Source organism: Neofelis nebulosa, chromosome 2, assembly GCF_028018385.1.
Source record: "Neofelis nebulosa isolate mNeoNeb1 chromosome 2, mNeoNeb1.pri, whole genome shotgun sequence".
Taxonomy (NCBI): Eukaryota; Metazoa; Chordata; class Mammalia; order Carnivora; family Felidae; genus Neofelis; species Neofelis nebulosa.
This window is the reverse complement of record NC_080783.1, coordinates 117265866-117288835: the sequence shown is the minus strand read 5'-3', so window position 1 is coordinate 117288835 and position 22970 is coordinate 117265866. Positions and strand designations below refer to the sequence as shown.

At 49.8% G+C, this 22970-nt stretch overlaps 2 protein-coding genes across 2 annotated transcripts; one reads left to right on the top strand and one right to left on the bottom strand.

Annotated features, from left to right (window-relative positions):
* Nucleotides 1–1305: 1305 nt before the first annotated feature.
* Nucleotides 1306–2498, top strand: BOLA1 (bolA family member 1). The gene is given in 3 exon segments (XM_058715961.1): nt 1306–1406; nt 1765–2136; nt 2138–2498. Coding segments are annotated over 2 exon segments (414 nt in total). The 5' UTR covers nt 1306–1406; nt 1765–1767; the 3' UTR covers nt 2183–2498.
* A 2834-nt stretch (nt 2499–5332) lies between these two features.
* On the bottom strand, nt 5333–18871 carry SV2A (synaptic vesicle glycoprotein 2A). Its single transcript, XM_058715960.1, has 13 exons — nt 18740–18871; nt 14272–15223; nt 12798–12978; nt 11822–11973; nt 11574–11707; nt 10848–10937; nt 10498–10608; nt 10239–10327; nt 9772–9936; nt 9446–9579; nt 8331–8537; nt 7568–7727; nt 5333–7167 (listed from the first exon to the last, which is right to left on the bottom strand). Exons 2-13 carry the CDS (start codon nt 14891–14893, stop codon nt 6984–6986), a joined length of 2229 nt encoding a protein of 742 aa, XP_058571943.1. The 5' UTR covers nt 14894–15223; nt 18740–18871; the 3' UTR covers nt 5333–6983.
* Nucleotides 18872–22970: the final 4099 nt, after the last annotated feature.

The window sequence follows — 22970 nt, the reverse complement described above, 5'->3', positions numbered from 1 at the left end:
GACAAAGCAAGTCAGGTAAAATGTCAGTGAATCTGGATGAAGGGTAAACGGTGCTCATTGTACTAATCTTGCAGCTTTTCTGAAAGTTTAAAAAAAAAATTTTTAAGGCTAGGGGAAATATATGTCATTATGTTAAATTTCTTGAGTGTGATAAGTTTATTGTGGTTATATAGGGGAATATTCTTGTTTTCAGGAGATATATGTTGGAGTACTTAATGGTGAAATGTCTGCTATCTGCAACTTATTTTCAAGTGGTTCAACCAAAAAAAGTATATAAATATATTTTTAAAGTATATAGATATATACAAAGTACTTAAATATATAAGTATATATGTATATTATATATAAATGTAAAAAATAGTGAAAGGTAGAAGACGTTGCTTTGGATTTTCTGCAGCTTTGACATTTTTCCCGAATTAGAAGTTGGGGAAAATACTTAGGAATATATGGAGATATAATCGATAAAATATTAAAGATACAAAATAAAATACAAATTAAAAGCTTATATATCATCTTGGAAAAAAAAAAAAAATCTCATCCTGTTACAGCCCTGCTTAAAATCTTCATTAGCTTCCCATCGCTCCCAGGAAACAGACTGGCCCACAAGGCCTAGTATGATCTAGCCCCTTCCTTCTCCCAGGCAGGCCTTCCTACTTACTTCCCATCGCCATCATCTCTGCCCCGTGGGCGCCAACTACACCTAACTACACCTAAAGTAACCACTCCCCCAAAGTTCCCTCTTCTGGCCTTTGCATGTGCAACTACCACAGCCTGACTGACAGGAGCTGAGATTGGCTTTCGTGCTGTCTCCTCTAGACTGTTACCCTAAAATCTCCTCTGAAGTTTTCTCTGCACCCCCAAATCTGGGAGACATGACTCCTTGGAATCCTGTTCTCCCAGTCCCATCATAGCACTTAGCACACGGTATTGTAATTACCTGCTTACTTGCTCATCTTCAGGGTTCTGTACACTCCTTGAGACAGGGCCTGCTTTATTCAGGACTGGTCTGCGCTCAGTAATTATGTATTCAGTAAATGAAATGGGCTTCCATTTTCTCGTATATAAAATAAAGGAATTCAGCTAGATGACAATAAAATGCAACAAATAACAGCAGTCCCAACTGCGCAGGAATTCCCAGCGGTGGTGTTTTGTTTTGTTTTGTTTTGTTTGTTTTTTGCATCATTCTGCTTCAAAACCTAAAACCACGAGTTGGGGGGGAAAAATAAAATCATAGACTACAATTCCCGTGAGACCTCGGGGCATCACGTGGCGTCTGCCCAGGCTACTATCGCGTAGTCAGAACTCCATTTCCCAGCGTGCCTCAAGACGCGGGGTCCGCATTTCGCCGAGAACTTCAGGAGTCGGGTTTCTGAGCGACGACTGCGGTAGCCAAGGCTGAGTGGAAGGTAGAAAAGGCCCAGCCTGGGGTTCAAAGGGGACAGTGGCTCAACCACAACCCGGAGTTGCACATACCCTACCTTTGCAACCTCCAGCCCACTCCTGCTAAACGTGCCTCTCGGAGGCCTTTTCCAACCCTTGCCCCCCCGTCGCTCCTTTGCTGTCCGCGGCTGGAGGCCAACCCTACCCACCCCCCCACCCCCCCCCCCACCCCGCGTCACCCAGAGGGAAGGGGCGGTGTCTGGAGTCGAAGCGGGCACCCTGCGGGAGCCGGGTGTGGACGTGGGCGGCTGGAGGTGGGAGACGGGGCTCTCACCAGGTGGAAGGCCCAGACCCTCACTGCTCTGGGCCTTGTCTCTGCGTTAGCGGATGCTGAGTGTGCAGCTGGTCGGGCGCCTGTTCTCGATGGCCGGTCGTGTCTGTCTGTCCCGGAGCAGCGCCGGGTTGGGGACTGTCGGTCCCGTCGAGGCAGCCATTCGCACGAAGTTAGAGCAGGCCCTGAACCCTGAGGTGCTGGAGCTGCGCAACGAGAGCGGCGGCCATGCGGTCCCACCGGGCAGCGAGACACATTTCCGCGTGGCGGTGGTGAGCTCTCACTTTGAGGGACTGAGCCCCTTGCAACGGCACCGGCTGGTCCACGCTGCGCTGTCTGAGGAGCTGGCTGGGCCGGTCCACGCATTGGCCATACAGGCACGGACCCCCGCCCAGTGGAAGGAGAACCCTCAACTGGACGCAAGCCCCCCCTTGCCTGGGTGGGAGCAAGAAAACTCGCGGAACCCCCTGAGCCCCCAGAGAGGGAAGACTAGGATCCTAATGGTTTGGGAATAAACTACGGGCTTTCTTCCCTTCAACGGTCTGGTGTTTGTAAGGGACAAGGATCTTGGGCCCCATTCAGCCAGCACGTACATGTCCTCTGGAGATAGCAACTCATTTCAGATCAAAGCTTATCCAAGGAAAGAGAATCACTCACCACTGCCCTTGCCCTGGACTATTTAGGAAAAGCTGCGTAGTCGTTTTATGTTAAATTGTGACTAAGGAATCACCAGACCTGATGAGTTGGAAATTATCCTGTACATTAAAAGATAAATTATCATAGGAGATACACTGCTTTGTGTTGATAATGGCCTGTTGAATGAGTGCTACAGATGTTCTTGGGAAAAGATACCTGTAGCCTAGAGTAGGCAAGAAGGGCTTCATTGTGGGGAGTGACCTAATTGGATCTTTAAAGGAAAGCACAGAATTAAACCAGAAAAGAGAGGAAGGATGTTATAAGGAGGGGGAAGAGCTCAAGCAAAAGCATAGAAACTGCAGCCACCGATTGGACGAGGCAGGAGTTATAAGTATATTTGAATTTCCTACTGGGAGAATGTTTGGTTTTCTGTCAGCCTACCCATTTCCAAAAGGATTTGCATTTGTTTCTCAGAAATATCCTTTATGAGGCGTGCCTGGGTGCTCAGTTGGTTAAGCACCTGACTCGATCTTGGCTCAGGTCGTGATCTCACGGTTTGTGGGTTCGAGCCCTGCGTAGGCCTCCGTGCTAATGGTGCAGAGCCTGCTTGGGATTCTGTCTCTCCTCTCTGCCCCTCACCTGCTTGTGCTCTATCTCAAAATAAATAAACTTTAAAAAAGAAAACAGAAAAATCCTTACAAGACAAATGAAAACACATTAAGGCAGTGAACAGATAACATGGAATATGAGTATAGAAGATGGAGAAAACTTTATATAGCCCTTTTTCTTACAAGCCTTCTAAAGTCCTATTTCTGAGGGGAGCTCAAGTGATGTCTAGATAAGCACCTTGATGACCTTAATGTGGCAAGAGAATTTAGATACTAAAGAAAAAGATTAACATACATCATGACCATTTTGAGCTAAAGTTTCGACTGCATCTGGTTGGACAATAGGAAGTCATTGAAGAGTTTTGAGGAAGGACATGCCAAAGAGCATTCTGGGGCAAATCCTTCTGGCAGTGATGTGTAAGGAGGTTGGCATAGGAGATTGGAGACATAGAGAGCAACCAAGAGTGAAGATGGGACCCTGACTTCAAGGTCAGCTGTAGGAATGGAAAGGAAAAAGTTTTGAGAGCTACCATAAAAAGTCAGAAAATGTCTTGATTAGAACAGAAATATGAGGGGCTCCTGGGTGGCTCAGTCAGTTGAGTGTCCAACTTCAGCTAAGGTCATGATCTCGCGGTTTGTGAGTTTGAGCCCCACATAGGGCTCTGTGCTGACAGCTCAGAGCCTGGAGCCTGCTTCAGATTCTGTGTCTCCCTCTCTCTCTGCCCCTTGCCTGCTCACGTCTGTCTCTCAAAAATAAATAAACATTAAAGAAAAAATAAAGGGAGAGTCAAGGGTAACACCCAGGCATTGATTTCCAGATAGCCTAACATAAGAATTCCCATGGGAGCTTGTTTCAAATGTGGATTCTAGGTCCCCTCTCTTTAAAAAAAAGGGGAGGGGGAATTCTGATTCCACAAGAATGGAATCTGGAATCTATCTTTAAAAGACACACGAAGATTTGGAGGAAAACTGGCTCTATCCTCAAGAAACGCTCATAAATTTTTGTTTTGATTTAGGGTTTTTTTAATTTTATTTTTGTAAATTGTTTTATTATGGTGGTAACACTTAACATAAGGTCTACTCTCAACAGATTTTTAAGAATACAATTCATTATCATTGACTAGGTACAGTCATACACATCTATAGGGCTTATTCATCTTGCTTAACTGAAACTTCATGCTCTTTGATTAGTAACTCCCCATTTCCTTCTCTTCCCTGCTCCTGGCAACCATCATTCTACTCTTTGATTCTATGAATTTGACTATTTTCAGCTAACTAATAGAATTATTTGGTATTTGACTTTCTGCGACTGGCTTATGTGACTTAATATCCTCATGATTGGTTCATATTATCACATATTGCAGAATTTCCTTTTTAAAAGCTGAATGGCTTTCCATTGTGTATATATACCACATTTTCATTATCAGTTCATCTGCCGATGAACATTTAGGTTATTTCCATGTCTTAGCTATTGTGAATACTGCTGCAGTGAACGTGGGAGTACTAATGTTGCCAAGATCCTGATTTCAGGTGTTTTTTTTTTTTTATGTTTATTTTTGAGAGAGAGAGGGAGAAAGAGAGAACGCGAGCAGGGGAGGGGGAAAGAGAGAGGGAGACATAGAATCCAAAGCATTCTCTGTGCTGATTGCTCAGAGCCTGACGCAGCGCTCAAACTCAAAACCGTGAGATCATGACCTGAGCCGAAGTCTGACGTTTAACCGACTGAGCCACCCAGGCACCCCTGATTTTAGTTCTTTTGATAAATACCCAGAAGTGGGATTGCTGGATCATATGGTAGTTCTATTTTTAATTTTTTGAGTAACCTCCATATTCTTTTGCATAGCAGCTGCATCATGTTGCGTTCCCCCTGTGTACTAGTGTTCCAGTTTCTCCACATCTTCACTAACACCTTTAGCATTTTGTTGTGTTTGGTTTTTTTTTTTGGGGGGGGGGGATAGTTTTTGGTAATAGCCATCCTGACAGGTGTGAAGTGTCTCATTGTGGTTTTGATTTGCGTTTCCCTGATGGTTAGTGGTGTTGAGCATTTTTCCATATACCTGTTGGCTACTTGTGTTCTTCTTTGGAGAAATGTCTACTCAAGTCTTTAGCCCCCTTTTAAAATCAGGTTATTAGTTGTTTTTGCTATCGAGTTGCAGGACATTACTCCCAAGTTTTCAAATCCAAGAGACTGAGAGGACCCTCCATCTGTAGAAGTGAAAAGGTCAGGATAAAGTGGCCAATTGAGGAAATAAATATGGTGCATCATATTATTCTGGCTTTCAGTTTGGGGAGAGAGGAATGGCATTTCCATCTTACCACCTTTCCTTCCAAGCAGGCAGAGGATGTAGGTGGAGTGGCAAAGAAGGAGATGTAGCCATTTTGGATCTTAAGGATTTATTTCCTTTTTATTTTTCATCAATATTTTTCATTTCATTTTTCACATCAACAGAGTTGGGTTTAGGGTGTCCCAGGAGAGCAGGAGAGATGGATGGGTCCCTCCAGGGGGTAGAAGGGAGAAGGCTGCGTCCATCAAATGAAGGGTGAGGGAAGGGGGTACACACTCATACACTGGGCACTGGAGAAGGCAGTCCTTTGAGCACAGATACCAAAGAGTTAAACAGTCCCCACCTGGGTCAGTGTTACAAAATGTGGGGGAGTGACTATAGGGTGGGGGCACCAGACGCAGCATGAGGAAGATGAATTTGGATTTTTCGTTGTTGTTTTCACTTTTTTTCCTTTTCACTTTTTTTTTTTTAACGTTTTACAAACAGCTAAAAACTACAACACATCACAGCTACAGTGGAGGGCAGGAGGGCACCAAAGAAAGCAGCCACACAGAGTGGGGTGGGGCAAGGGCAGCTTAACCTACAGGGGGTATCTTGTAGAAAGGGTGAGACAGGGAAACTGAGGCTTCTGGTCCCACATTAGGGGTCCCGGGCTTATTGTCTAACCTTCTTCCCCCTTCAGAGGAGTCCCTGGGAGGGCCCCTGCCTCCTGCCCCAGCTCCTTGTGCTTTTTGATCTGCTGGTTTGACCATATGCCTGGTTTCTTTCCCTCCCCTGCTACCCTGCGTGTGAGGGGACAGGTTGGGGGTGGGAGGGCAGCTGTGCTGTCCCTGTCTGTGCTATAGTGGGTGGAGCCTCTCACTCCAGAGGACTGTGCTTCTTGAGGGAGGGGAGGATTTGGACCTTGTCAGGTGCCCTCAGGTCTCTCTAGACTGTGGGACTCTTATCCTAGCCTGGCCTGGGGCACCTCCCTCCCAGGCCTGGCACAAAAATAAGATTAGGGGAGGTACTGTGGGAGGCAGAGTAGTGTGTGTGTCCACTGAGATTATCCTTGGCTGTATCTTAGGACAGTATGGTGACACCCCGCCCCACGGCACATACACACACGTACGTAAGTGTTACACATGCATTCACACACACACAGTCCTGCTGAGCTGCCTCAGAACTTAATATATAAATAAATAAGAATCAGAAAGCTAATTTGATAAAATTCAGGCTTCTTACTTATAGCCCAAATTGAGAGGAAAGTGGAGGCCAGGGGGCTGAGGTTTATTGCTACTCCCCCAACATCAAACAGGTGTGAGAGGGCACCTGCGGCCTTTCTGACTCTTAAGAAGTTCTTTTGGTCCATGGACTACACCAAGCCCCAGCTCCCAGCATAACCACATGCCCATGGTTTCACCAGGGCCTAGGCAGAGGGAATGAAGGGGAGGGCAGGAAGCCTGTGCTGGAGCCCCTGGAGCCAGGAAGAGCTAGGGCCCCTCACTAACACTGGGGGAGAAGGGTGTGCACGTCAAGGGGTGGGGAGTAGAGCTGCATCCCAAAACTGGGATGAAGGAGCCTTCCCTGTATCCCTGCCCACGGGGTCACACACATGCACACGCACACGCACATGGCTAAGACACTGAACACAGGGGTGTGGGGAGTGGGGGCTCTGGGGCCAGGATGGCAGGGCAGGGAGGGAAAAGGAGGAGCTGTTGGTCTCACAGTGTGCCTGCCACCCTCAAAGGCCCTGAGACCCTCTCACTGCAGCACCTGCCCCCGGGTCTCGGGCAGCTTCAGGGCCAGAGAACTACCAAGGGCAAGGGCAGCTGAGGCAAACAGGATGGGGGCAGCCTTGGTGATTCCCACAAAGGATGTGAAGATGCTGATCCCCAGCACAGCTGCCAGCTTACAGAGGGCATTCAGGAAGCCGAAGGCCGTGGTCCTGCTCAGGAGACCCCCAGCGCGGTGCAAAGGTGAGACAAAGGAAGAGGCATAGGAGGGTTTGCGGGAGACAGGTGAGTAGGTGGGAAAGTGAAGGAGAGATGGCAGGCAGTGTGCAAAAGGGAGATGAAGGATGGAAAGATCAGAGAGGTGAGGCATGTACATCAGGGAATACAGATTGGGAGGCAAAGGGAAAAGAAGACCAAAAAATTAGGTTAATAGTTCAGGCTGCAAGGAGTGAATACAAAAGCTACCAGCTCTTAGAGCAGAAACTCAATGGGAAAGTATATCCTGTTAACCCTACGGATGATTTCCCATTCAGCCGCCTCCTCACCCCACTTTCCCGCCGCCGCCGTGTAGACCCTAAACCGGCTGCCCTGCCCCCACGGCACTCCAACTACCTCTTGTCCGAGGGGTAGAGTTCAACAGTCAACACGTCCAGCGCGTTCCAGGATGCAATGCTGACCCCCCCAAAAAGGCAGAGCAGAGCGATCATGGCTGACTCGCTGTTCCCAAAAGACAGGAAGAAGCAGGAGACACAGGACATCACGCTGGAGCCAGCTAGAGCCAGGAAATGAGGGAGTGGCATGAACCTGACCAAGTGATGCTCATCCACAACCCACCCTGTGCCCTCAAACTAGGTTTGAGGGAAGCCCAAGATGAGATCTTTTTCCCAGAGTACTCAAAAGGAATGCACTTCACCCATCCCCATCCTTCCTTATAATTATATTTTTATTGATAATATCAGTAACAACCATCTCTTCAATGACAGCTATGGGTCAAGCAGCTTGATGCTTTACATGCATTCATCTAATACATCAACCCAATGGGGTAGGTACTGTCATCACCCCCGTTTTGCAGATGACACAGCTGGGCTCATAAAGTAACTTGGCCAAGGTTAAGTGGTGGAGCTGAGATCCAACACCCATAACCTCAAAGCCGGTGCACTTGTTAATCTGTCTACCTCCTTTTTCCCCCAGAGAAACTTCCAGGTCTGGCCCCACCCCATCTTGCAGCCAAGACCTAAGCAGAAGACACGAGAGCAAGAACCTTCTCTAGCTAAGCTGTTCCTTCAGAATAAGGTAAGAAGCCTGTTGACAGCCTCACCCTGCTCCCCAGCCCCCTTATCAGTTCTGACACACCACCACCCACCCACCCCCTTACCAAGCATTCGGAGCCTGCCAATCTTGTCCATGAGCAGGGCAGACACGATATTCCCAGGAAGTACAGCCAGCGTCCCCAGGAAACTGACAAAGTACACCATGTAGGCGCCTTCACCAGTCCCTGTCACGTCTAGTGGGCAGCCCTCCTTGTTGTGCAGGAACGTGCTGTTCACCAGACGGCTGTTCACGAATTTGTACTCAAACAGGTCTGCGGGCAAAAACCAAGACAGGAAGGCAGTCACGGCAAATGTGAGAAGGAGGGGGAAGCTGCTACTGCTTATGGCTCAGGACTCTGCCTTTGTGGGGTTAGTTGCGGGGGGGGGGGGGGGGGGGCGGGGAAGGGGCTCTCAAAACTGCTCAGGGCCTTCATTGTAAAACGTCAAATAATATCACCATAGGAACTAGAAATCTTTACAGCAGAAAATGACCATAGTCTATGAAATGAAACAGTGGGACTGGCTGTTTCCAAGTTTTCTCATTAATAATCTTTGCTTCTTATTCATTCTTTTGGTCTGCCCTAGCTGACTATAAGCAGTAGCAGTGCCATGGGTTTAGGAAAAATTACCAAGCAAAATATTAAAAATCATTAAAAGCCCTTTCCATTATTTTTCCCTGCAAGTTGGGAAAAACTCACCCAGTGCTCCATTAGGGGTGGGAACCTCAGTCTAGCTGGCAAAGTAGCATTTCATGTGCATGTAGTTTGAGAATCACTGTTTTAAAAAACCGGACTAATGTAATGATTCGCAACCTTTTACCCAGAAAATATTCCTTTTTTTTGTTGTTGTTGTTTTTCCCCTGAAGGCCCTGTTTGAATGAGTTTTGCCCACTTCAGAAGTACGCTGATAATAATGCAGATTTGCTTTAATTCCAGCTCAAAGGTAAAGAAACTTGATGTTTTTGCCAGATATTCTTAAAACTATTACAGAAAAATGTTCAGTGTCCGTTCAATTTTTGGAATTATTGGTGGTAGATAATAGGCCCTCACACCACCTTCCTACAGGGCCCCAGAGAGCTCAGTTTGTGAACCCTGAACTAGGGAGTGAGGAACGTTTCTTCTCCCCTCTTCAAGGTCCACTCAACCCTTTGGTCCGACAGGCACCAGCCAAGGCATCTTACCAGTATTATAGAACACAGTGTTGATGAATGTGCAGTTGCGGAAAAATGTGTTGCTCGAAGTGACATCCTCGAAATAACACTCCTCAAATAGGGAATCCTCAAAGGACACTGACTTCAGACGTAGCCCAATGAACCTGTAAGGCCAGGATGATGAGAAACACTTCCCCCTTACCCTCATACCCTCCTCCAAGACTCACTCCCTTGGAATTGAGGAGAAACCACAGGTATTTACTCCCAAAGACCCTGTCTCCAAACTCCCAGACCCACGCAAGAGACAAGGGGTAGAAGGAACAGGGAAGAAGTGAAATGTAAACGTCCCCACGTACTTGTCATTGAAGTACTGTCCCCCTCTGTGGATCTGATTCTCCAGAGTGAAGTTAAAGGTCACATGCTCTACATGCTCCCCAGAGAACAGTTTGGTGCGGGCTTCGTAGTCCACCGCCTGGAGGTGGCGGATCATGTCGGGAAACCAGACAGTCAGGCCATAGTAGCTGAAGAGTCAAGTGTGATGGAATCAGATGGGCTCACGATTAGAACCAGAGGGTCCAGAATGAGGGGGTGGAGAGTCAGGACCTTGCTTGCCTCTCCAGTCTCATCCCTCAGCACTCCTCCCTTCATTGCTGTTGGTCTCAGGGACTTCAGGTTCTTCTGCCCACCCACTGTACTCTCATCTCCCAGCCATTTGCTCCTCCATTGGCCTAACAGTCTCCCTGCCACCACCCCACCCCAGACTGTCTAACCTCCGTTCATCCCTCAGGACTTAGATCCCCACTGCCCCCACACACCTCCTCACCTGAATGACATGGTGAACCACACACCCATCATCATCAGAGTGATGCGTCGATATTCTGGACCAAAACAGGAGAGGAAATTCCCCCAAACCTAGGTGGAACAAAACAAAGTCAGATAGCAGCTGTACTGACTTCTAACACTCCCACCCCAGGTCCCCCACTTTCTCCCGTCCCCCTTCCCTTCAGTTCACCCGACAAACAGGCCTTTGTCTCCGCCTCTCCCACTCCCTTCCCTCTCTTCACCACACCGTCCTTCATTACCTGCCCTCCCAGGCTCAGGGCCCGGACCCCCCAGCGCTGGTACCAGGTCCCTGTGTCTGACTGGATTTCAATCAACTCATCCTCCTGATGAATTGTCTTAATGTGAGTTACCTGGGGTCAAGAGAAGCGGTTAGCAGTCACATAGTCTATTTCCCAACCCCATCCAGGGGCTTCAGTTTCAAAACAGTAGCAAAGTGGCGGCAGGGGGTGGATGCGATACTCTGAGAGAGGACATTGAGGGAGAATGTGGTGGGAGATGTCTAGGGAAGCAGGGGGTGGTATCCAGAGAGAGGCTGGGTGGGGCTGGGGCTTGAGGGCCTTGGAGGTTGAGGGGAGGGGCTTTGGCTTACTGAGAAGACTCGCTCAGGATGTCCCTTGGCTCGCATGTTGGTGTCATGAACCTGCTTCAGCACCATCCAGGCCTCATCATGCTTCCCGTTCTGGAGCCACAGACATAATTCCCACCTCCAGGTTAGCTCCTCCCTGACCCAGGGTAATAGACCCCCTTCCTCCAGTGTGGCTTCTGTAGTCACAGGACACAAAAAGTCTCCCACCCCTACCTCTGACTTGTGGGTGTGTACATCACCCACAATTAAAGAGCCCCAAGCAGGGGTACAGCAAAATGGAGTAAGACTTGAGCAAGCCTAGGGGGAGTCCAGGAGACAGCTACAACTACAGGTCCTAGGGATCCCCTGGAACAATGGAAAGAGAAAACTGAAGACAAGGGAATTGCTGGCAAGGGGCAGGGAGGTTGTCAGAGGAGGGGCAGCATCCTAAGCTTCTGGACCAAGATCTACTTGGAGGGGGAAAAAGCACAGGGTAGGAACTTCTCTTGAGTGATAAAGTCAGGGGCAGAGCGCCCACCTGCAACATCTTAAACCACCCATGGATGGGCAGGTACCCTGGTTTCTCCACCCACAGAGCCCCTCTGGAGATACAATGTAAGAAAAAGGAAGCAAGATAAAGTCCCCAGGAGTATGGGCCCTGTGAGGGTCCCACAAACCAAACCCACCGTGAGTGTTTGAGCACAGAGCCCCCTGCTGCCCCTCCCCCAGCCTAGCCCTGGCCCCGTTCACCTCCAGGAAGAAGCGGGGGCTCTCAGGCTGTGTGGTCAGAGCTCCGATGGCAAACACAGAAGGGAAGGCGCAGACGAGGACAAAAACCCTCCAGCTGTGGAACTGGTAAGCGGACCCCATCTGAAAGCTCCACCCTGGCAGGGACAGTCACAGCATCAGCAGAAAGGCCAGAGGCTGGGGGCTCCCACCACAGGGCACACAGGAGAAGAGGGAGAGAGGCTGGGGTGCATTCCCCGGGGACTGCCTACCGTAGTGGGGGATGATGGCCCAGGCCATAGCAGCTGCATACACTCCACCAATCATCCAAAACATGCAGAGCCAGCTCAAATGCTCCCCACGTTTCTCCTGGGCCAGAAACTCCGAGAAATAAGAGAAGACAATGGGGATGGACCCTCCAATCCTGGGGAGCATTGTGAGAATTCAGCATTAGAAAATGGCCCTATTTCCGATCCCCTGCCCCAGTGCTCTGGATCCCCAAGTGCCTTTCATCTTCCACACCTTGTTAAAGAGACTTCTCACACAGTGCCCTATACACTCCCTCACCACCAGCTGTTATGCACCCATCCTCAAGACCCTGGGGAACAGGCGGGAGGTCTGAGGGGAAGGAAGGAACAAACATTGAACCTTGAAGATGGCTACTGAGTTGCAAGAGACAGAAGATGATTACAGAAAAGAGGGAAAATCCCCACAGGAAAAAGCTAGGCAAAGAGGAGTCCGAGGGCAGGGATGCGGGAGCAGGCCAGAAAAGAGCTTGCAGACAGGGCAAAGAATGCACGCAGACGGCTCAGGGAGTGTGGGAGTGTGGTGGGTCAACGTGTCACATTTCTGGCAGCTGTGGGTGTTAACAGAAAGGTCTGCTGTCAAATGCAGGAAAGATGGAGACTCGGAAGGGGATAACTCCGGGGTTCACAGGCACCCAGGGGTACAGCTGAGACCCACCAGGCCTCTCGTCATGGAGCCAGGCTCAGAATGGAACTGGAGGGTGGGGTGGAGGACTCAGGAGTGGACGAGACATGGAATGGTGCTCTGGGCAGGCGGTAGGTGGGTCCAGGACAGGGGGAAGCTGGCCTAAAGACGGTAGGAGAAAGGAGTTCATTCAATTCATACATATTTGAGATGCATCTGGTGTGCCTGGCACTGTGCTGGGTTCCAGAAACATAACGGCGACAAAGGCACAGTCCTCCCTCAGGACTGCCTCCAGGGGCTTAGGAGGTGGCCACTCACCCAACCCCAGAAAGGAGGCGGCAGAAGAGGAAAGTGCCATAACCCTGGACGAAAGATGAGAAAAAGGCGAAGACGCTGTTGACTGAGAGCGAGATGAGCAGACATTGCCTCCGACCCAGCCGATCAGCCAGACCTCCCCAGAGAAAGGCTCCCACCATCATGCCCAGGTAGACTATAAGGCCTGCAGGGAGGGAAACAGACAGCAGAGGTATGAGCAGACACGCCTCAGTTCTCTCACTTTTTGAGCATTAAATGAGCTAGAGCTGCAGCAGAATGGATTGAGGAGCTGGAAGACTTCTAGGATAGGTAAGTCTACCCAGAGATGAGAGCAAGTGAGAGTTCTGTCTTTACTCACGGAATGTCATCTCTGTAGACCAGAGATTCAAAGGCAGGAATGCAGACATGGGAGACCCCCAGAATTCTTTCTCTCCCTCCTGCTCTCTCTTGCTTGCTCTCATCTCTCACTGTGTCTCTGTCTCTCTGTCTCTGTCTCTCTCTCACACACACACACAACACACCCCCATCTCTGGCTTGCCTAGAAGGAGTAATGGATCTACCCAAATTCCCAGACCTTCCCAGGGTCCCCTCTCCCTCCCTGCCTTGACGTCCTGAAGGCAGCAGGAGAGATCTCCTGTGTCCCTAGGAAAGCACCTCCATTTCTTCAGTCCCCCCTACAAAATCCCCCCCATAGAACCTGTGCTTTACTCCCCCAGCTCCAATGCTTCTGGTCCTAAAACTCTCCTGTTCCTTATTTCCTTCCTACATTCAGAGTTGGAATGACTCTAAAAATCAATCTACTCCAAACTCTGCATTTTACCCATGCTTCAGCCAAGCCCCAAGGAGTGGGGATCTCCCCAACATCTCATGGCAACTTGGGAGCAGTGCAAGACCAAGAGACCTTTTGTGGGTGAGTCCAGGCGGTTTCCTCCCCCAGGGTCCACATCAGGAAGAGCCATTAGAGACACTCACTGGCCCTTGAACACTCCCAAGACTTGCCAAGAGCAAGCATGGCCAATTTCTCTGGCTGAAGGCAGACCTGGGCTTCCTCCCCGATCCCCACCCTACTAAACTGACTCCTCATTTAAACTAGGGAGTTTGGACACTGACTTCTTGTTCAGATCAGGGAAAAGGAGCAAGATAACAGAAGGGAAGTCTCTGAAGAAACACCCAACAGGGGCCCATCCCACCATGGCCACCTCCTGCAGAACTAACTAAGCAGACCACCACCCAGCCACTGCCCCAAGCCCCAGCCCAGCTGCCCTTCCCCAAGCCTCTCTTGCACAAACAACTTCACTGTGACCCAACCCCAAGAGGAGGGTTTGTGAGGGATGAGCATGCAGAGGAACTCCACGCTCTCTGGGGACATCTTGGGATCGGGGTCCTAGGGAGTGGTAAGGACAGGGGTTCTCAGGAGCAGAGGTTTTTCTAGAGTTTGGGGCAGGGCAGGGCTGGAGGGCCCCCCAGTGTGTCTTACCTAGCATGCCTTTGTTGGAGTCCGACAGGCACATGTCTTTCTCGGCGCTAGGCAGCACAAAGCCCACCACAAAGACCTCGACACCATCAGCCATCAGTGCCAGACCAAGCACGAAATAGAGTGTCCACTGGAAGCGGCCATGGCCACACTCCCGTAGGATGGCTTCATACTGCTGAGCCAGTTCTTCCCGTTCTTTCCGCCGCTGTGCCTCCCCCCGGCCACCAGGGGGGCCCTCCCCATCGCCCAAGCCCCCCCTTACTCCAGCCAGGGGAGCCCCATCAGCCATCCGCTCGCCTTTGCCCCCAGACTCTGCCCTGGGGATGCCCTGATATTCCCCCTCGTAGATCTCGTCATCCTCGTCGTGGCCTTCAGTAGCATCACTAGATGCACCACCTTCTTCCTCATCCTGGGCCCCTTCCCCACGGTAATAGCCATCAGCAGGGGCAGGGTAGTCATCATCATCCTCCTCCTCCTCAAAGCGGGAGTAGGATCTGCGGGAATATTCGTCCTGGACTCTGTCCAGGCCCTTTACCACCTTCTTGGCCGCATGCTTCTTGACTTCCTTGGCAATGTCTTTGGCCCCACGGATGAAAGCTGCCCGGTCTCTGAAGCCTTCTTCCATGATGGGTCTTTGGGAATGCTTCACTAGACTCCTCCACTCCCTGCTCAAGGACTTGTGAAGTCAGAAAGACTCCTTCCCCCAGTTACTCAGATGAAGTGGATTCAAGTATCTCTGGGCACAGAATAGGAGCAAATAGGACCTGGCCAGTGAGTGTGTAGGAAGGGAAAGGAGGGAGAGGAGTTCTGGCCAGTTCAGTTGGATACATGGGGAAGGGAAAAGGGGAACAGCAGAATGGGAAGGGGAGGGGGAGCTAGGTTGTGCAAGCTAAGATGGGGAGCCAGGATAACACAGGAAAGGCCGCCTACTTCTCTTCAAGAAGCCTCTTGAGATCTAGAAAATATAAGGGGGGGAGAAAAGGAGGTGGTGAGGCCTAAAATGGTAAAGAAAGCCAATACAGAGCCCCAACCAAGACCATGTGATACGGATGGTCTCCTTGCTTCAAGCCTGCACACAGTTAAAAAGGGATGCCTACCTGGGCCAGCTGTGGATCATTCAGTATAAATCCCCTCACTTTGACCTTGGAGATCAGGCCTATGAGATATGCTCCAGAGTCACGGTCACCTATCTAGAGCCCTCCTTCTGATCCCCTGCCCCACATCAAGATCAGACCCCTTGCTTTACCACCAAACTGCAAAGAACAAAACAGGAAATATGAGAAACCATAATTCTCTGTTTTAGTCTGGTCTGGCTTGCTTACTGGGGGAAGAGCTGGGGGGAGAATGTGTAAAAGGAGAATCAAGTCCTCCAGCCTGTGACTTCAATCCACTGATCGCATCTCAAATGGGGCTCTTGGGGTCCTCCCCTCAGGTTCCCACAAGGAAGGGTTTTCTCAGTGGGTGAAAATTCCCTTCCAGGGTCAGACAGACTTGGGTTTGGCTTCTTGCTTCAGCACTTACTAGCTAAGTGACCTCGGCCATCTCCCCATACAGCCAGGCCTCCGTTTCCTCTTATTTAAGAAGGGGAAAGTAAGGATTAAATGACATAATGTGTATAACTCCTTACCATAGTACCTAGCACATAAAAAGCGATTAAGAAATGTTGGTTGTTGCTCTTTGTGATGATAATAATACAGTGTGATCCCCTCTACTCCCTCACAAGACCCCAGAACAAAAGCCACGTCTGGATGCTTATGAGGATAAGGAGCAGAAAGGGATACTGGCAAGGGAAAGCTGGTTCAGTGCAAAGCACATGACAGTTAGGTGACCTAAGTTAAAATCCCAGCTCTGTCACTTACTTGCTAACTGCTCTTGGGCAAATTATTTAATTTCCCTCAACCTCAGTGTCCTTATATTTAAACTGGGGGTAATAATCTTTAGTTTTCTGAGTCCACAAGAGAATCCAACCTCACAGTAGATATTCTATAAATTAGTTTCCTTCCTTCCTATTAGACTGAAAAAAATGTGAAAGAAACAGGAAGCAGCAAGGGAAGAGTAGGGGTCATACTTGGATGCTGTTGTCCAGTATCCTCCCAAAACAGAGTCCCAAGACCTCTCTGTTCAAATTAGTTCCAGCAGATGGGCCCACATTGTCTCCCTCCAGACAAAGAAGGGAAGACTCAAAAAGGAAACCTGGAACCTGAGGTCATGGAGAAGAGGTGATGTCTGGCTCCTGCCACCTTCCTTCAGGACATCATCCATGAGCCCCTTCCCTGGTGGGGGCAGGAACAGAAATGGCTGATCAAATACATACTTTTTCAGCATTGGGGGCTAAGGTCTATAGCTACACCTCCTTTCTCCAGGGCCTTCCTTCCTAATCCCCCTTAATCCTTTCTGCTCCTCCTCCAGGAGTCAAGGAAAAAGGAGTCCACAAATACCGCACTGCGTAGGAGGCCAGTATAGAATGAAGGGGCCTTGGGCCTCCCCCCCAAAAAAGACATCCTCCAGAGGGAAACATAGGAGAACACCCCCCCGCCCCACTGCCTTCATTCAGAGAAGCAGAAGAAGTAGGACTAGATTCTGATCAGAGATCATTCCCCTAAAAATATCCTGCCTCCTGTTCCCACCCATCCAGGGCCTTCATTAAATGTCACACGCACACACGGTAGCCCTGGTAGAAGGGGATAAGTAATGCTACATGGCTCAGAGAGAAGCACTGGCAAGCATAGCCTTAGCCCCTCAGGCCAGATGTAAGCAGTGGACCACAATGACCAAAACCAGTGACCCCTGTGTCACCTTCTTTTCTTTATGGTTCAAGACCCAAACCCACCCCCATGCAAGAGAGGAAAGTGGAATCCCTCCATTGCATGGCCATTTGCTTTCCTCTCCTTTCCTTCCCATCTAGGATCCCCCCCCCCTCCCCGGCTCCCCAAACCCTGAAGGAGACAGACCCATCAGGAAACACATCCTGTGTTTATCAACACTGTTTACCCCTGAGAGGTGCAGGGAGGGTAGATAAGGCTCCCAGAGCCACAGCAGGATAGGATGTCTAACAGCCAGCTCCCCCAGGGCCAATGAGCCAGGAGGTCAGAAGGGAAAGAAGACAAATTCTTTGAGTTGGTGAGGAAGTGGTGCTATTTTTAGCCCCCAAAGCAGCACAGGGTGGCTAAGCCTGTGGGAGAGAGATGGGGCTTGGAGAGGTGGAGGTTATAGGAGACAAGACTCCGGGTTACACGGCCCTTTAAGGTTGGCCGGCTCCACCTGACCGGAAAAATGTGCCCGGGAGATTTTCCTGCAGAAAGGGGGGAGGGGCTCCCGAGCAGATGCTTCCCTTCAGGAGGACTCACTCTGCCCTGGATTATAGGAGGGTCCAGAAGCCCCCACCCCCAATCAAAGTCCCTGACTTTGGGGGTCACCCGGATTCCCCAACCCTCCCTAGCCCAGGTGGCAAGGTCATTAAGAAGCAGTCACTTGTCAAAACAACCACGGAGAGGGGGGAGGGTACAAGGAAGCGGGGTGTGCTGGAGCACCGCTCCCTGTGACAGCTGGGTGACTGAGCCTCAGCCCCCCACCCAGGACGCCCAAGGCTGCACCTCCCCTCCCTACATCCTACCTCAAGGGTTAGGAAGATGGAGCATTCACAGTTCGGAGGGGGAAAAAGGTGTCAGCTGAAAATGCACACAACAGAGGAACACAGGGGCAGGGAGACAGGGAGAGACCTCCACAAGCAAAGGCAAGAGACCGCCCCTACCAGCATTTGCCGCGACAGCCCCCAGCATCCCCCACCCCGTCTCGCCTCTGCTCTGGCATAACAGAGGAGCCCCTAGAATTGACTGAATCCATTCTCGGAGTGTCTTCCCCCGCTTAGTCCTGCCTCTGGGCAGGTGCCCATCATCACTCAACACCCCTTCCCCGTACCCAGAAGCAACTGCCCAAGTGCCCCCCCCCCGCCCCGCTACGCGTGCCCCCGACCTTGGTCGTTTACCATCTCCCTACCCAGCATTTCCATTCTTCCTTTACCTTCCCTCCCTCCTTCACCTGCCCTTCCTCCACTGCCCCCCACCCCCGCCCAAGTGCAGGGGAGCAGACTGAGGCAGCATCCATTCTCTGCCCCAGCCAAGGTCACTTACGGCGGGGGTGGGGGGCGTGCAAGGTGAGGAGGGCATTGGACTTCGAGGGAACCCTACCTCACCTAAATCCTCCTCCCCCCCAAACCTGTCAATATCTGAGAGCGTACTAGGGACTTGGCTAAGGTAGAGAAAAACACCCTTATTCCATATATATATTCTGATCAGCACAGCAACTTAATTAAATGTCCTTTCAAACCACCACCGGCCCCCTTACCCCTACAGCAGGGACTGTCACCCTCCCCACAAGCAAAGCATCGGAGGATAAAATGGCTGCAAGGCAAGGCAAGGATGCTTCTGCCCCGGGCGGGGTGGAGGTAAGAGACTTGAGAGAGGGGTCTCACCTGGGCTGGGTGCCCCCGGGTAAGGCAGTCCCGGGTGAGGGCGGGGGTCCCGGCCGCGGGGCTGGCGGCAGCGTCGACTGCTCCGGGTACCAGGGGAAGCGGCAATGCAGACCTGCCCCCCCCCCCACTCCCCACGCTCCGGCCCCGCCTCCGCCCGCCTCCTCCCTCCCCCCAACCCCCCAGCGCCACCGAGCACCGGGAGAGACCATTGTTGGGGGTGGTGGGGAGCGGCAGAAGAAAAGAGGATGGGGAGGGCCTCAGGGCACCGGGGAGCAACGATGAAGCCGCAGAGGGGACTGTCACAGGCACAGCTGGAGATAACACACACAGCCCTTCCCAGCCCGTTCCGAATAAAAGATGAAAGGAACTAAGGCAAGAATACTGTCAGGGAGACAAGTGGGAAGGCAGAAAGGGAGGTGGGGAACGAGGCAGACCCTTTCTCAGCGCCCCATTCCTAGTAGGGCAGGACTCACAAATTTGAGGGGTTCTCTGCCTCCAAAGCACCCTCCTTTTTCCCTTTCTCCTCTACTCCCAGCCAAACCTCTTTCCCACAGCCCTCTTCCGGATCCAGAGTGCTCAGAATCCGAGTTTACCTGGCCATTTTAGAGAACGCCGGAATAACAAAGTTTTTAATCCTGAACTGTCAAGAGGTGAGACTCCTGGATCCCTGCCATCTTTTTCCAGAACCAGAAACAGTCCTGGTTATTTACTGCCAGTGCAGACCTCCCATCTTCCATTCAGTTGGTAGCAGCAGAGGTGAGTGGGGGACGAAGCTGAGCGGGATTTACAGACCTTACCTTCTCCTTCTATTAATTTGCTCCAATGACTCAAAGAGGGACTCCCTCCCTCAATGCTCTATCCAATTCCTTTTACTACACACACACACACCTGCTTCTGGGGCAGGAAGGATTGAACTAGTTTCAGTTCTTTGCTTTGCCCCTGTACCAACAACCTGGGCTTAGAGATCCAAGACGTCCTGCTAGGTGATTGACCCTGCTTCAGAGGTGAGGGGAGCTGGGTGGTTTGGGGATATACATACTGAATGTGTCTCCCTATTCTAGGTAAGGGCTTAGAGTACTCTGGACAGTGCACTGACCTGGGTTCTCACTTCCATAAGCTTTGGGTCAAGTTCTCTGCCTCTCTGAGCCTCAGTTTTCTCATCTGGAAAATGCCAGGCTTGCACTAGAGGCTGTATCAGCTCCCTTTCGGATTTAATAGTGTGTGATTCTACTTTGATAAAAATGTAGGCTTCAGAATGCTGGAATATGTTACATGAAGAGGCCTGGCGGGCCGTGTCCCAAGAGAGCTCACAGGTGGCGTTTGCAGTGTTGAATTTACCACTAACTTTTAGACTTGTTTCAGTCTAAAAACAAGAAACCAGTTCAAAAGGCAAAGTGTTTATTTCATATCACAGAATTGCAATTCAGGGCACATAGTTTAGGTTGAAACCCAAATAGTGTCCCAATTACAGGAAATGGGCTCAGGGTTTTTATTGAGGAAAAAGAGGAAGATTAGGTAAGTTTTTTAAAAAGAGGTTCATCGGTGCTGATGAGCTGGGCTAGATTTGTACTTCCTTGACTGGTCGGGAGAAGTGGTGACCAGGCAAAAGTTCACTTTTTTCAGTTTTTTCAAAGATTTTCTCATTCTCGTGGACATCTTGGAATATTGGCAATTCGGCCCAGGTTCAAACGTTTAGAAAACAAGATGTGCAAGGAATTTCCTCTGAAATGGCTGTTCTGACCTAATTATTAAAAAAAAAAAAAAAAAAAGGTGGGGCGCCTGGGTGGCTCAGTTGGTTAAGCGTCCGACTTCGGCTCAGGTCACGATCTCGCGGTCCGTGAGTTCGAGCCCCGCATCGGACTCTGTGCTGACTGCTCAGAGCCTGGAGCCCGTTTCAGATTCTGTGTCTCCCTCTCTCTCTGACCCTCCCCCATTCATGCTCTGTCTCTCTCTGTCTCAAAAATAAATAAATGTTAAAAAAAAAAAATTAAAAAAAAAAAAAAGGCTATACTTACATCATTTCTCATAGGGATGTGGGCCTGGGTTTCACAGACTTCAAAACTACATCTTGGAAATACCTGTTTGTGCCAACGAAGTTTACAATTTACTGAAACATAAAGCCATAATACATACGTATTCATTTACCATGAGAAATCTTCCGTTGCTCAGACTCACGTCCAGCACATTCTCTTCTTTAAGCCAAATCAGAATGTCAACATATAGATGCACAATGACATAACCGAACAGGAATATTTTTATCTTTTTTTTTTTTTTTTTTTTTTATTTATTTATTTTTGGGACAGAGAGAGACAGAGCATGAACGGGGGAGGGGCAGAGAGAGAGGGAGACACAGAATCGGAAACAGGCTCCAGGCTCCGAGCCATCAGCCCAGAGCCTGACGCGGGGCTCGAACTCACGGACCGCAAGATCGTGACCTGGCTGAAGTCGGACGCTTAACCGACTGCGCCACCCAGGCGCCCCAAGAATATTTTTATCTTTAATGGCATCTGGCCATCCCCAGGAAGGAGCTGTGCCAATGGGTTCAGAAAACTCTTCTTGGCTACAGTTCTCCACTCCCCTCTCTATGTATGGGCAGCCTTGCCAATCCTCCTGGACTACTCTCATTCTGTTGGCTAAAGCACTCTTTCCAGGATGGTACTTGGAAAGGCTATGGCTGTGTGAGCCTCAGCGACTCTCCCTTCACTAGATTTCCATTGCTGACCCCTCTTCAGGTTGATACATTCTTTATTTAAATATGTTAATATTTTCAATTAGGTTACAGCCAAGCCTTGCTGGCAGGGAGCCAGTTTTTCTCTTTAAGGTGACTGCATATTCTCCACTTATCCCTTACTTGCTAAAATAGAAATCTTGTAATCTTAGAGAGAAAGGTTGTATATGTTTTTCCAATGCTGAGGAAAGACTTCATCATTTTTTCCAGGAACCACAGACCCATGCAGCTCACCAGCTGCTTCACTGTCCCCTTTGCTGGGTCCATTAACATAAGAGTTCCTAGGGGATCAGTCCTGGCCCCTTTCCCCCTTCCACCTACTCTATTCTCCCTTGTCACCTCAGGTAATCCCATGCCTTTCGTACTGTCTATGTGGTGATGATTCCCACATTTATGTCTCCAGTGCAGACCTTTCTACCAAGCCCAAACTCAAAATCTCCACCTGTCAACTCAGTATCACCACATGGATATCTCATCAGCATCTCTAATGTAACACCCAGAAATAAACTTCAGACTGAGGTCTTTCTCAACTCTTCATCAAGGTGTTCAGGCCAGAAACCTTGCAGTTGCCCTGTTTCCTTTCTTGCTCTTATCAAGCCTTGTCAGCCCTACTTCAAAACATGTTCTAAATCTACCACTTCTCGGGGCGCCTGGGTGGCGCAGTCGGTTAAGCATCCGACTTCAGCCAGGTCACGATCTCGCGGTCCGTGAGTTCGAGCCCCACGTCAGGCTCTGGGCTGATGGCTCAGAGCCTGGAGCCTGTTTCCGATTCTGTGTCTCCCTCTCTCTGCCCCTCCCCCGTTCATGCTCTGTCTCTCCCTCTCTCTGCCCCTCCCCCGTTCATGCTCTGTCTCTCTCTGTCCCAAAAATAAATAAAAAACGTTGAAAAAAAAAAATTAAAAAAAAAAAAAATCTACCACTTCTCTACCACTGTCCCCTAGTCTAAGCCACCATCATCTCTGTCCTTTGCCACAATAGCCTCTTAATTGATTTCCCTACTTCCAATCTTGCTCTGCCCATTATTCTCAGTCGTCAGGAGGATCCTCTAAATCAAACCTGATTTAGCAGATACTCTCTCCCTAGAGAAATTAGTGCATATGTACCACAAAAAAAAAAAAAAAAAAAAAAAAGACAGGTACAGGCAAAAAAAAAAAAGGTACAGGGGCGCCTCGGTGGCTCAGTCAGTTGAGCGTCCAACTTTGGCTCAGGTCATGAATGTGCAGTTCATGAGTTCAAGCCCTGCATCAGGCTCACTGCTGTCAGCATAGAGCCCTATTGGGGTCCTCTGTCCCCACCTCTCTCTCTGCCCCTCCCCAGCTCCCACTCTCTCTCTCCCTCAAAAATAAATAAACATTTTTTAAAAAGACAGGTACAAGTATTTTCATAGCAGCTTCATTCATAAGATTCAAAAACTTCAAATGCCTATCAGCCAAAGAATGGTTACATTTAGATAAACAAATCGTGGTATATTCATATAAGGAATACTATTTGACAAATTTTTAA

What these genes read in the sequence shown, in the direction of transcription:
- SV2A (XM_058715960.1), bottom strand. Translation starts at nt 14,893, where the DNA reads ATGGAAGAAGGCTTCAGAGACCGGGCAGCTTTCATCCGTGGGGCCAAA. An exon ending in TGGTTCACCATGTCATTCAG is followed by an intron (nt 9,937 to 10,238) that starts GTGAGGAGGTGT and finishes TTGACTCTTCAG; the next exon opens with CTACTATGGCCTGACTGTCT. An exon ending in CACTGTGTTCTATAATACTG is followed by an intron (nt 8,538 to 9,445) that starts GTAAGATGCCTT and finishes TTTTGCCCGCAG; the next exon opens with ACCTGTTTGAGTACAAATTC.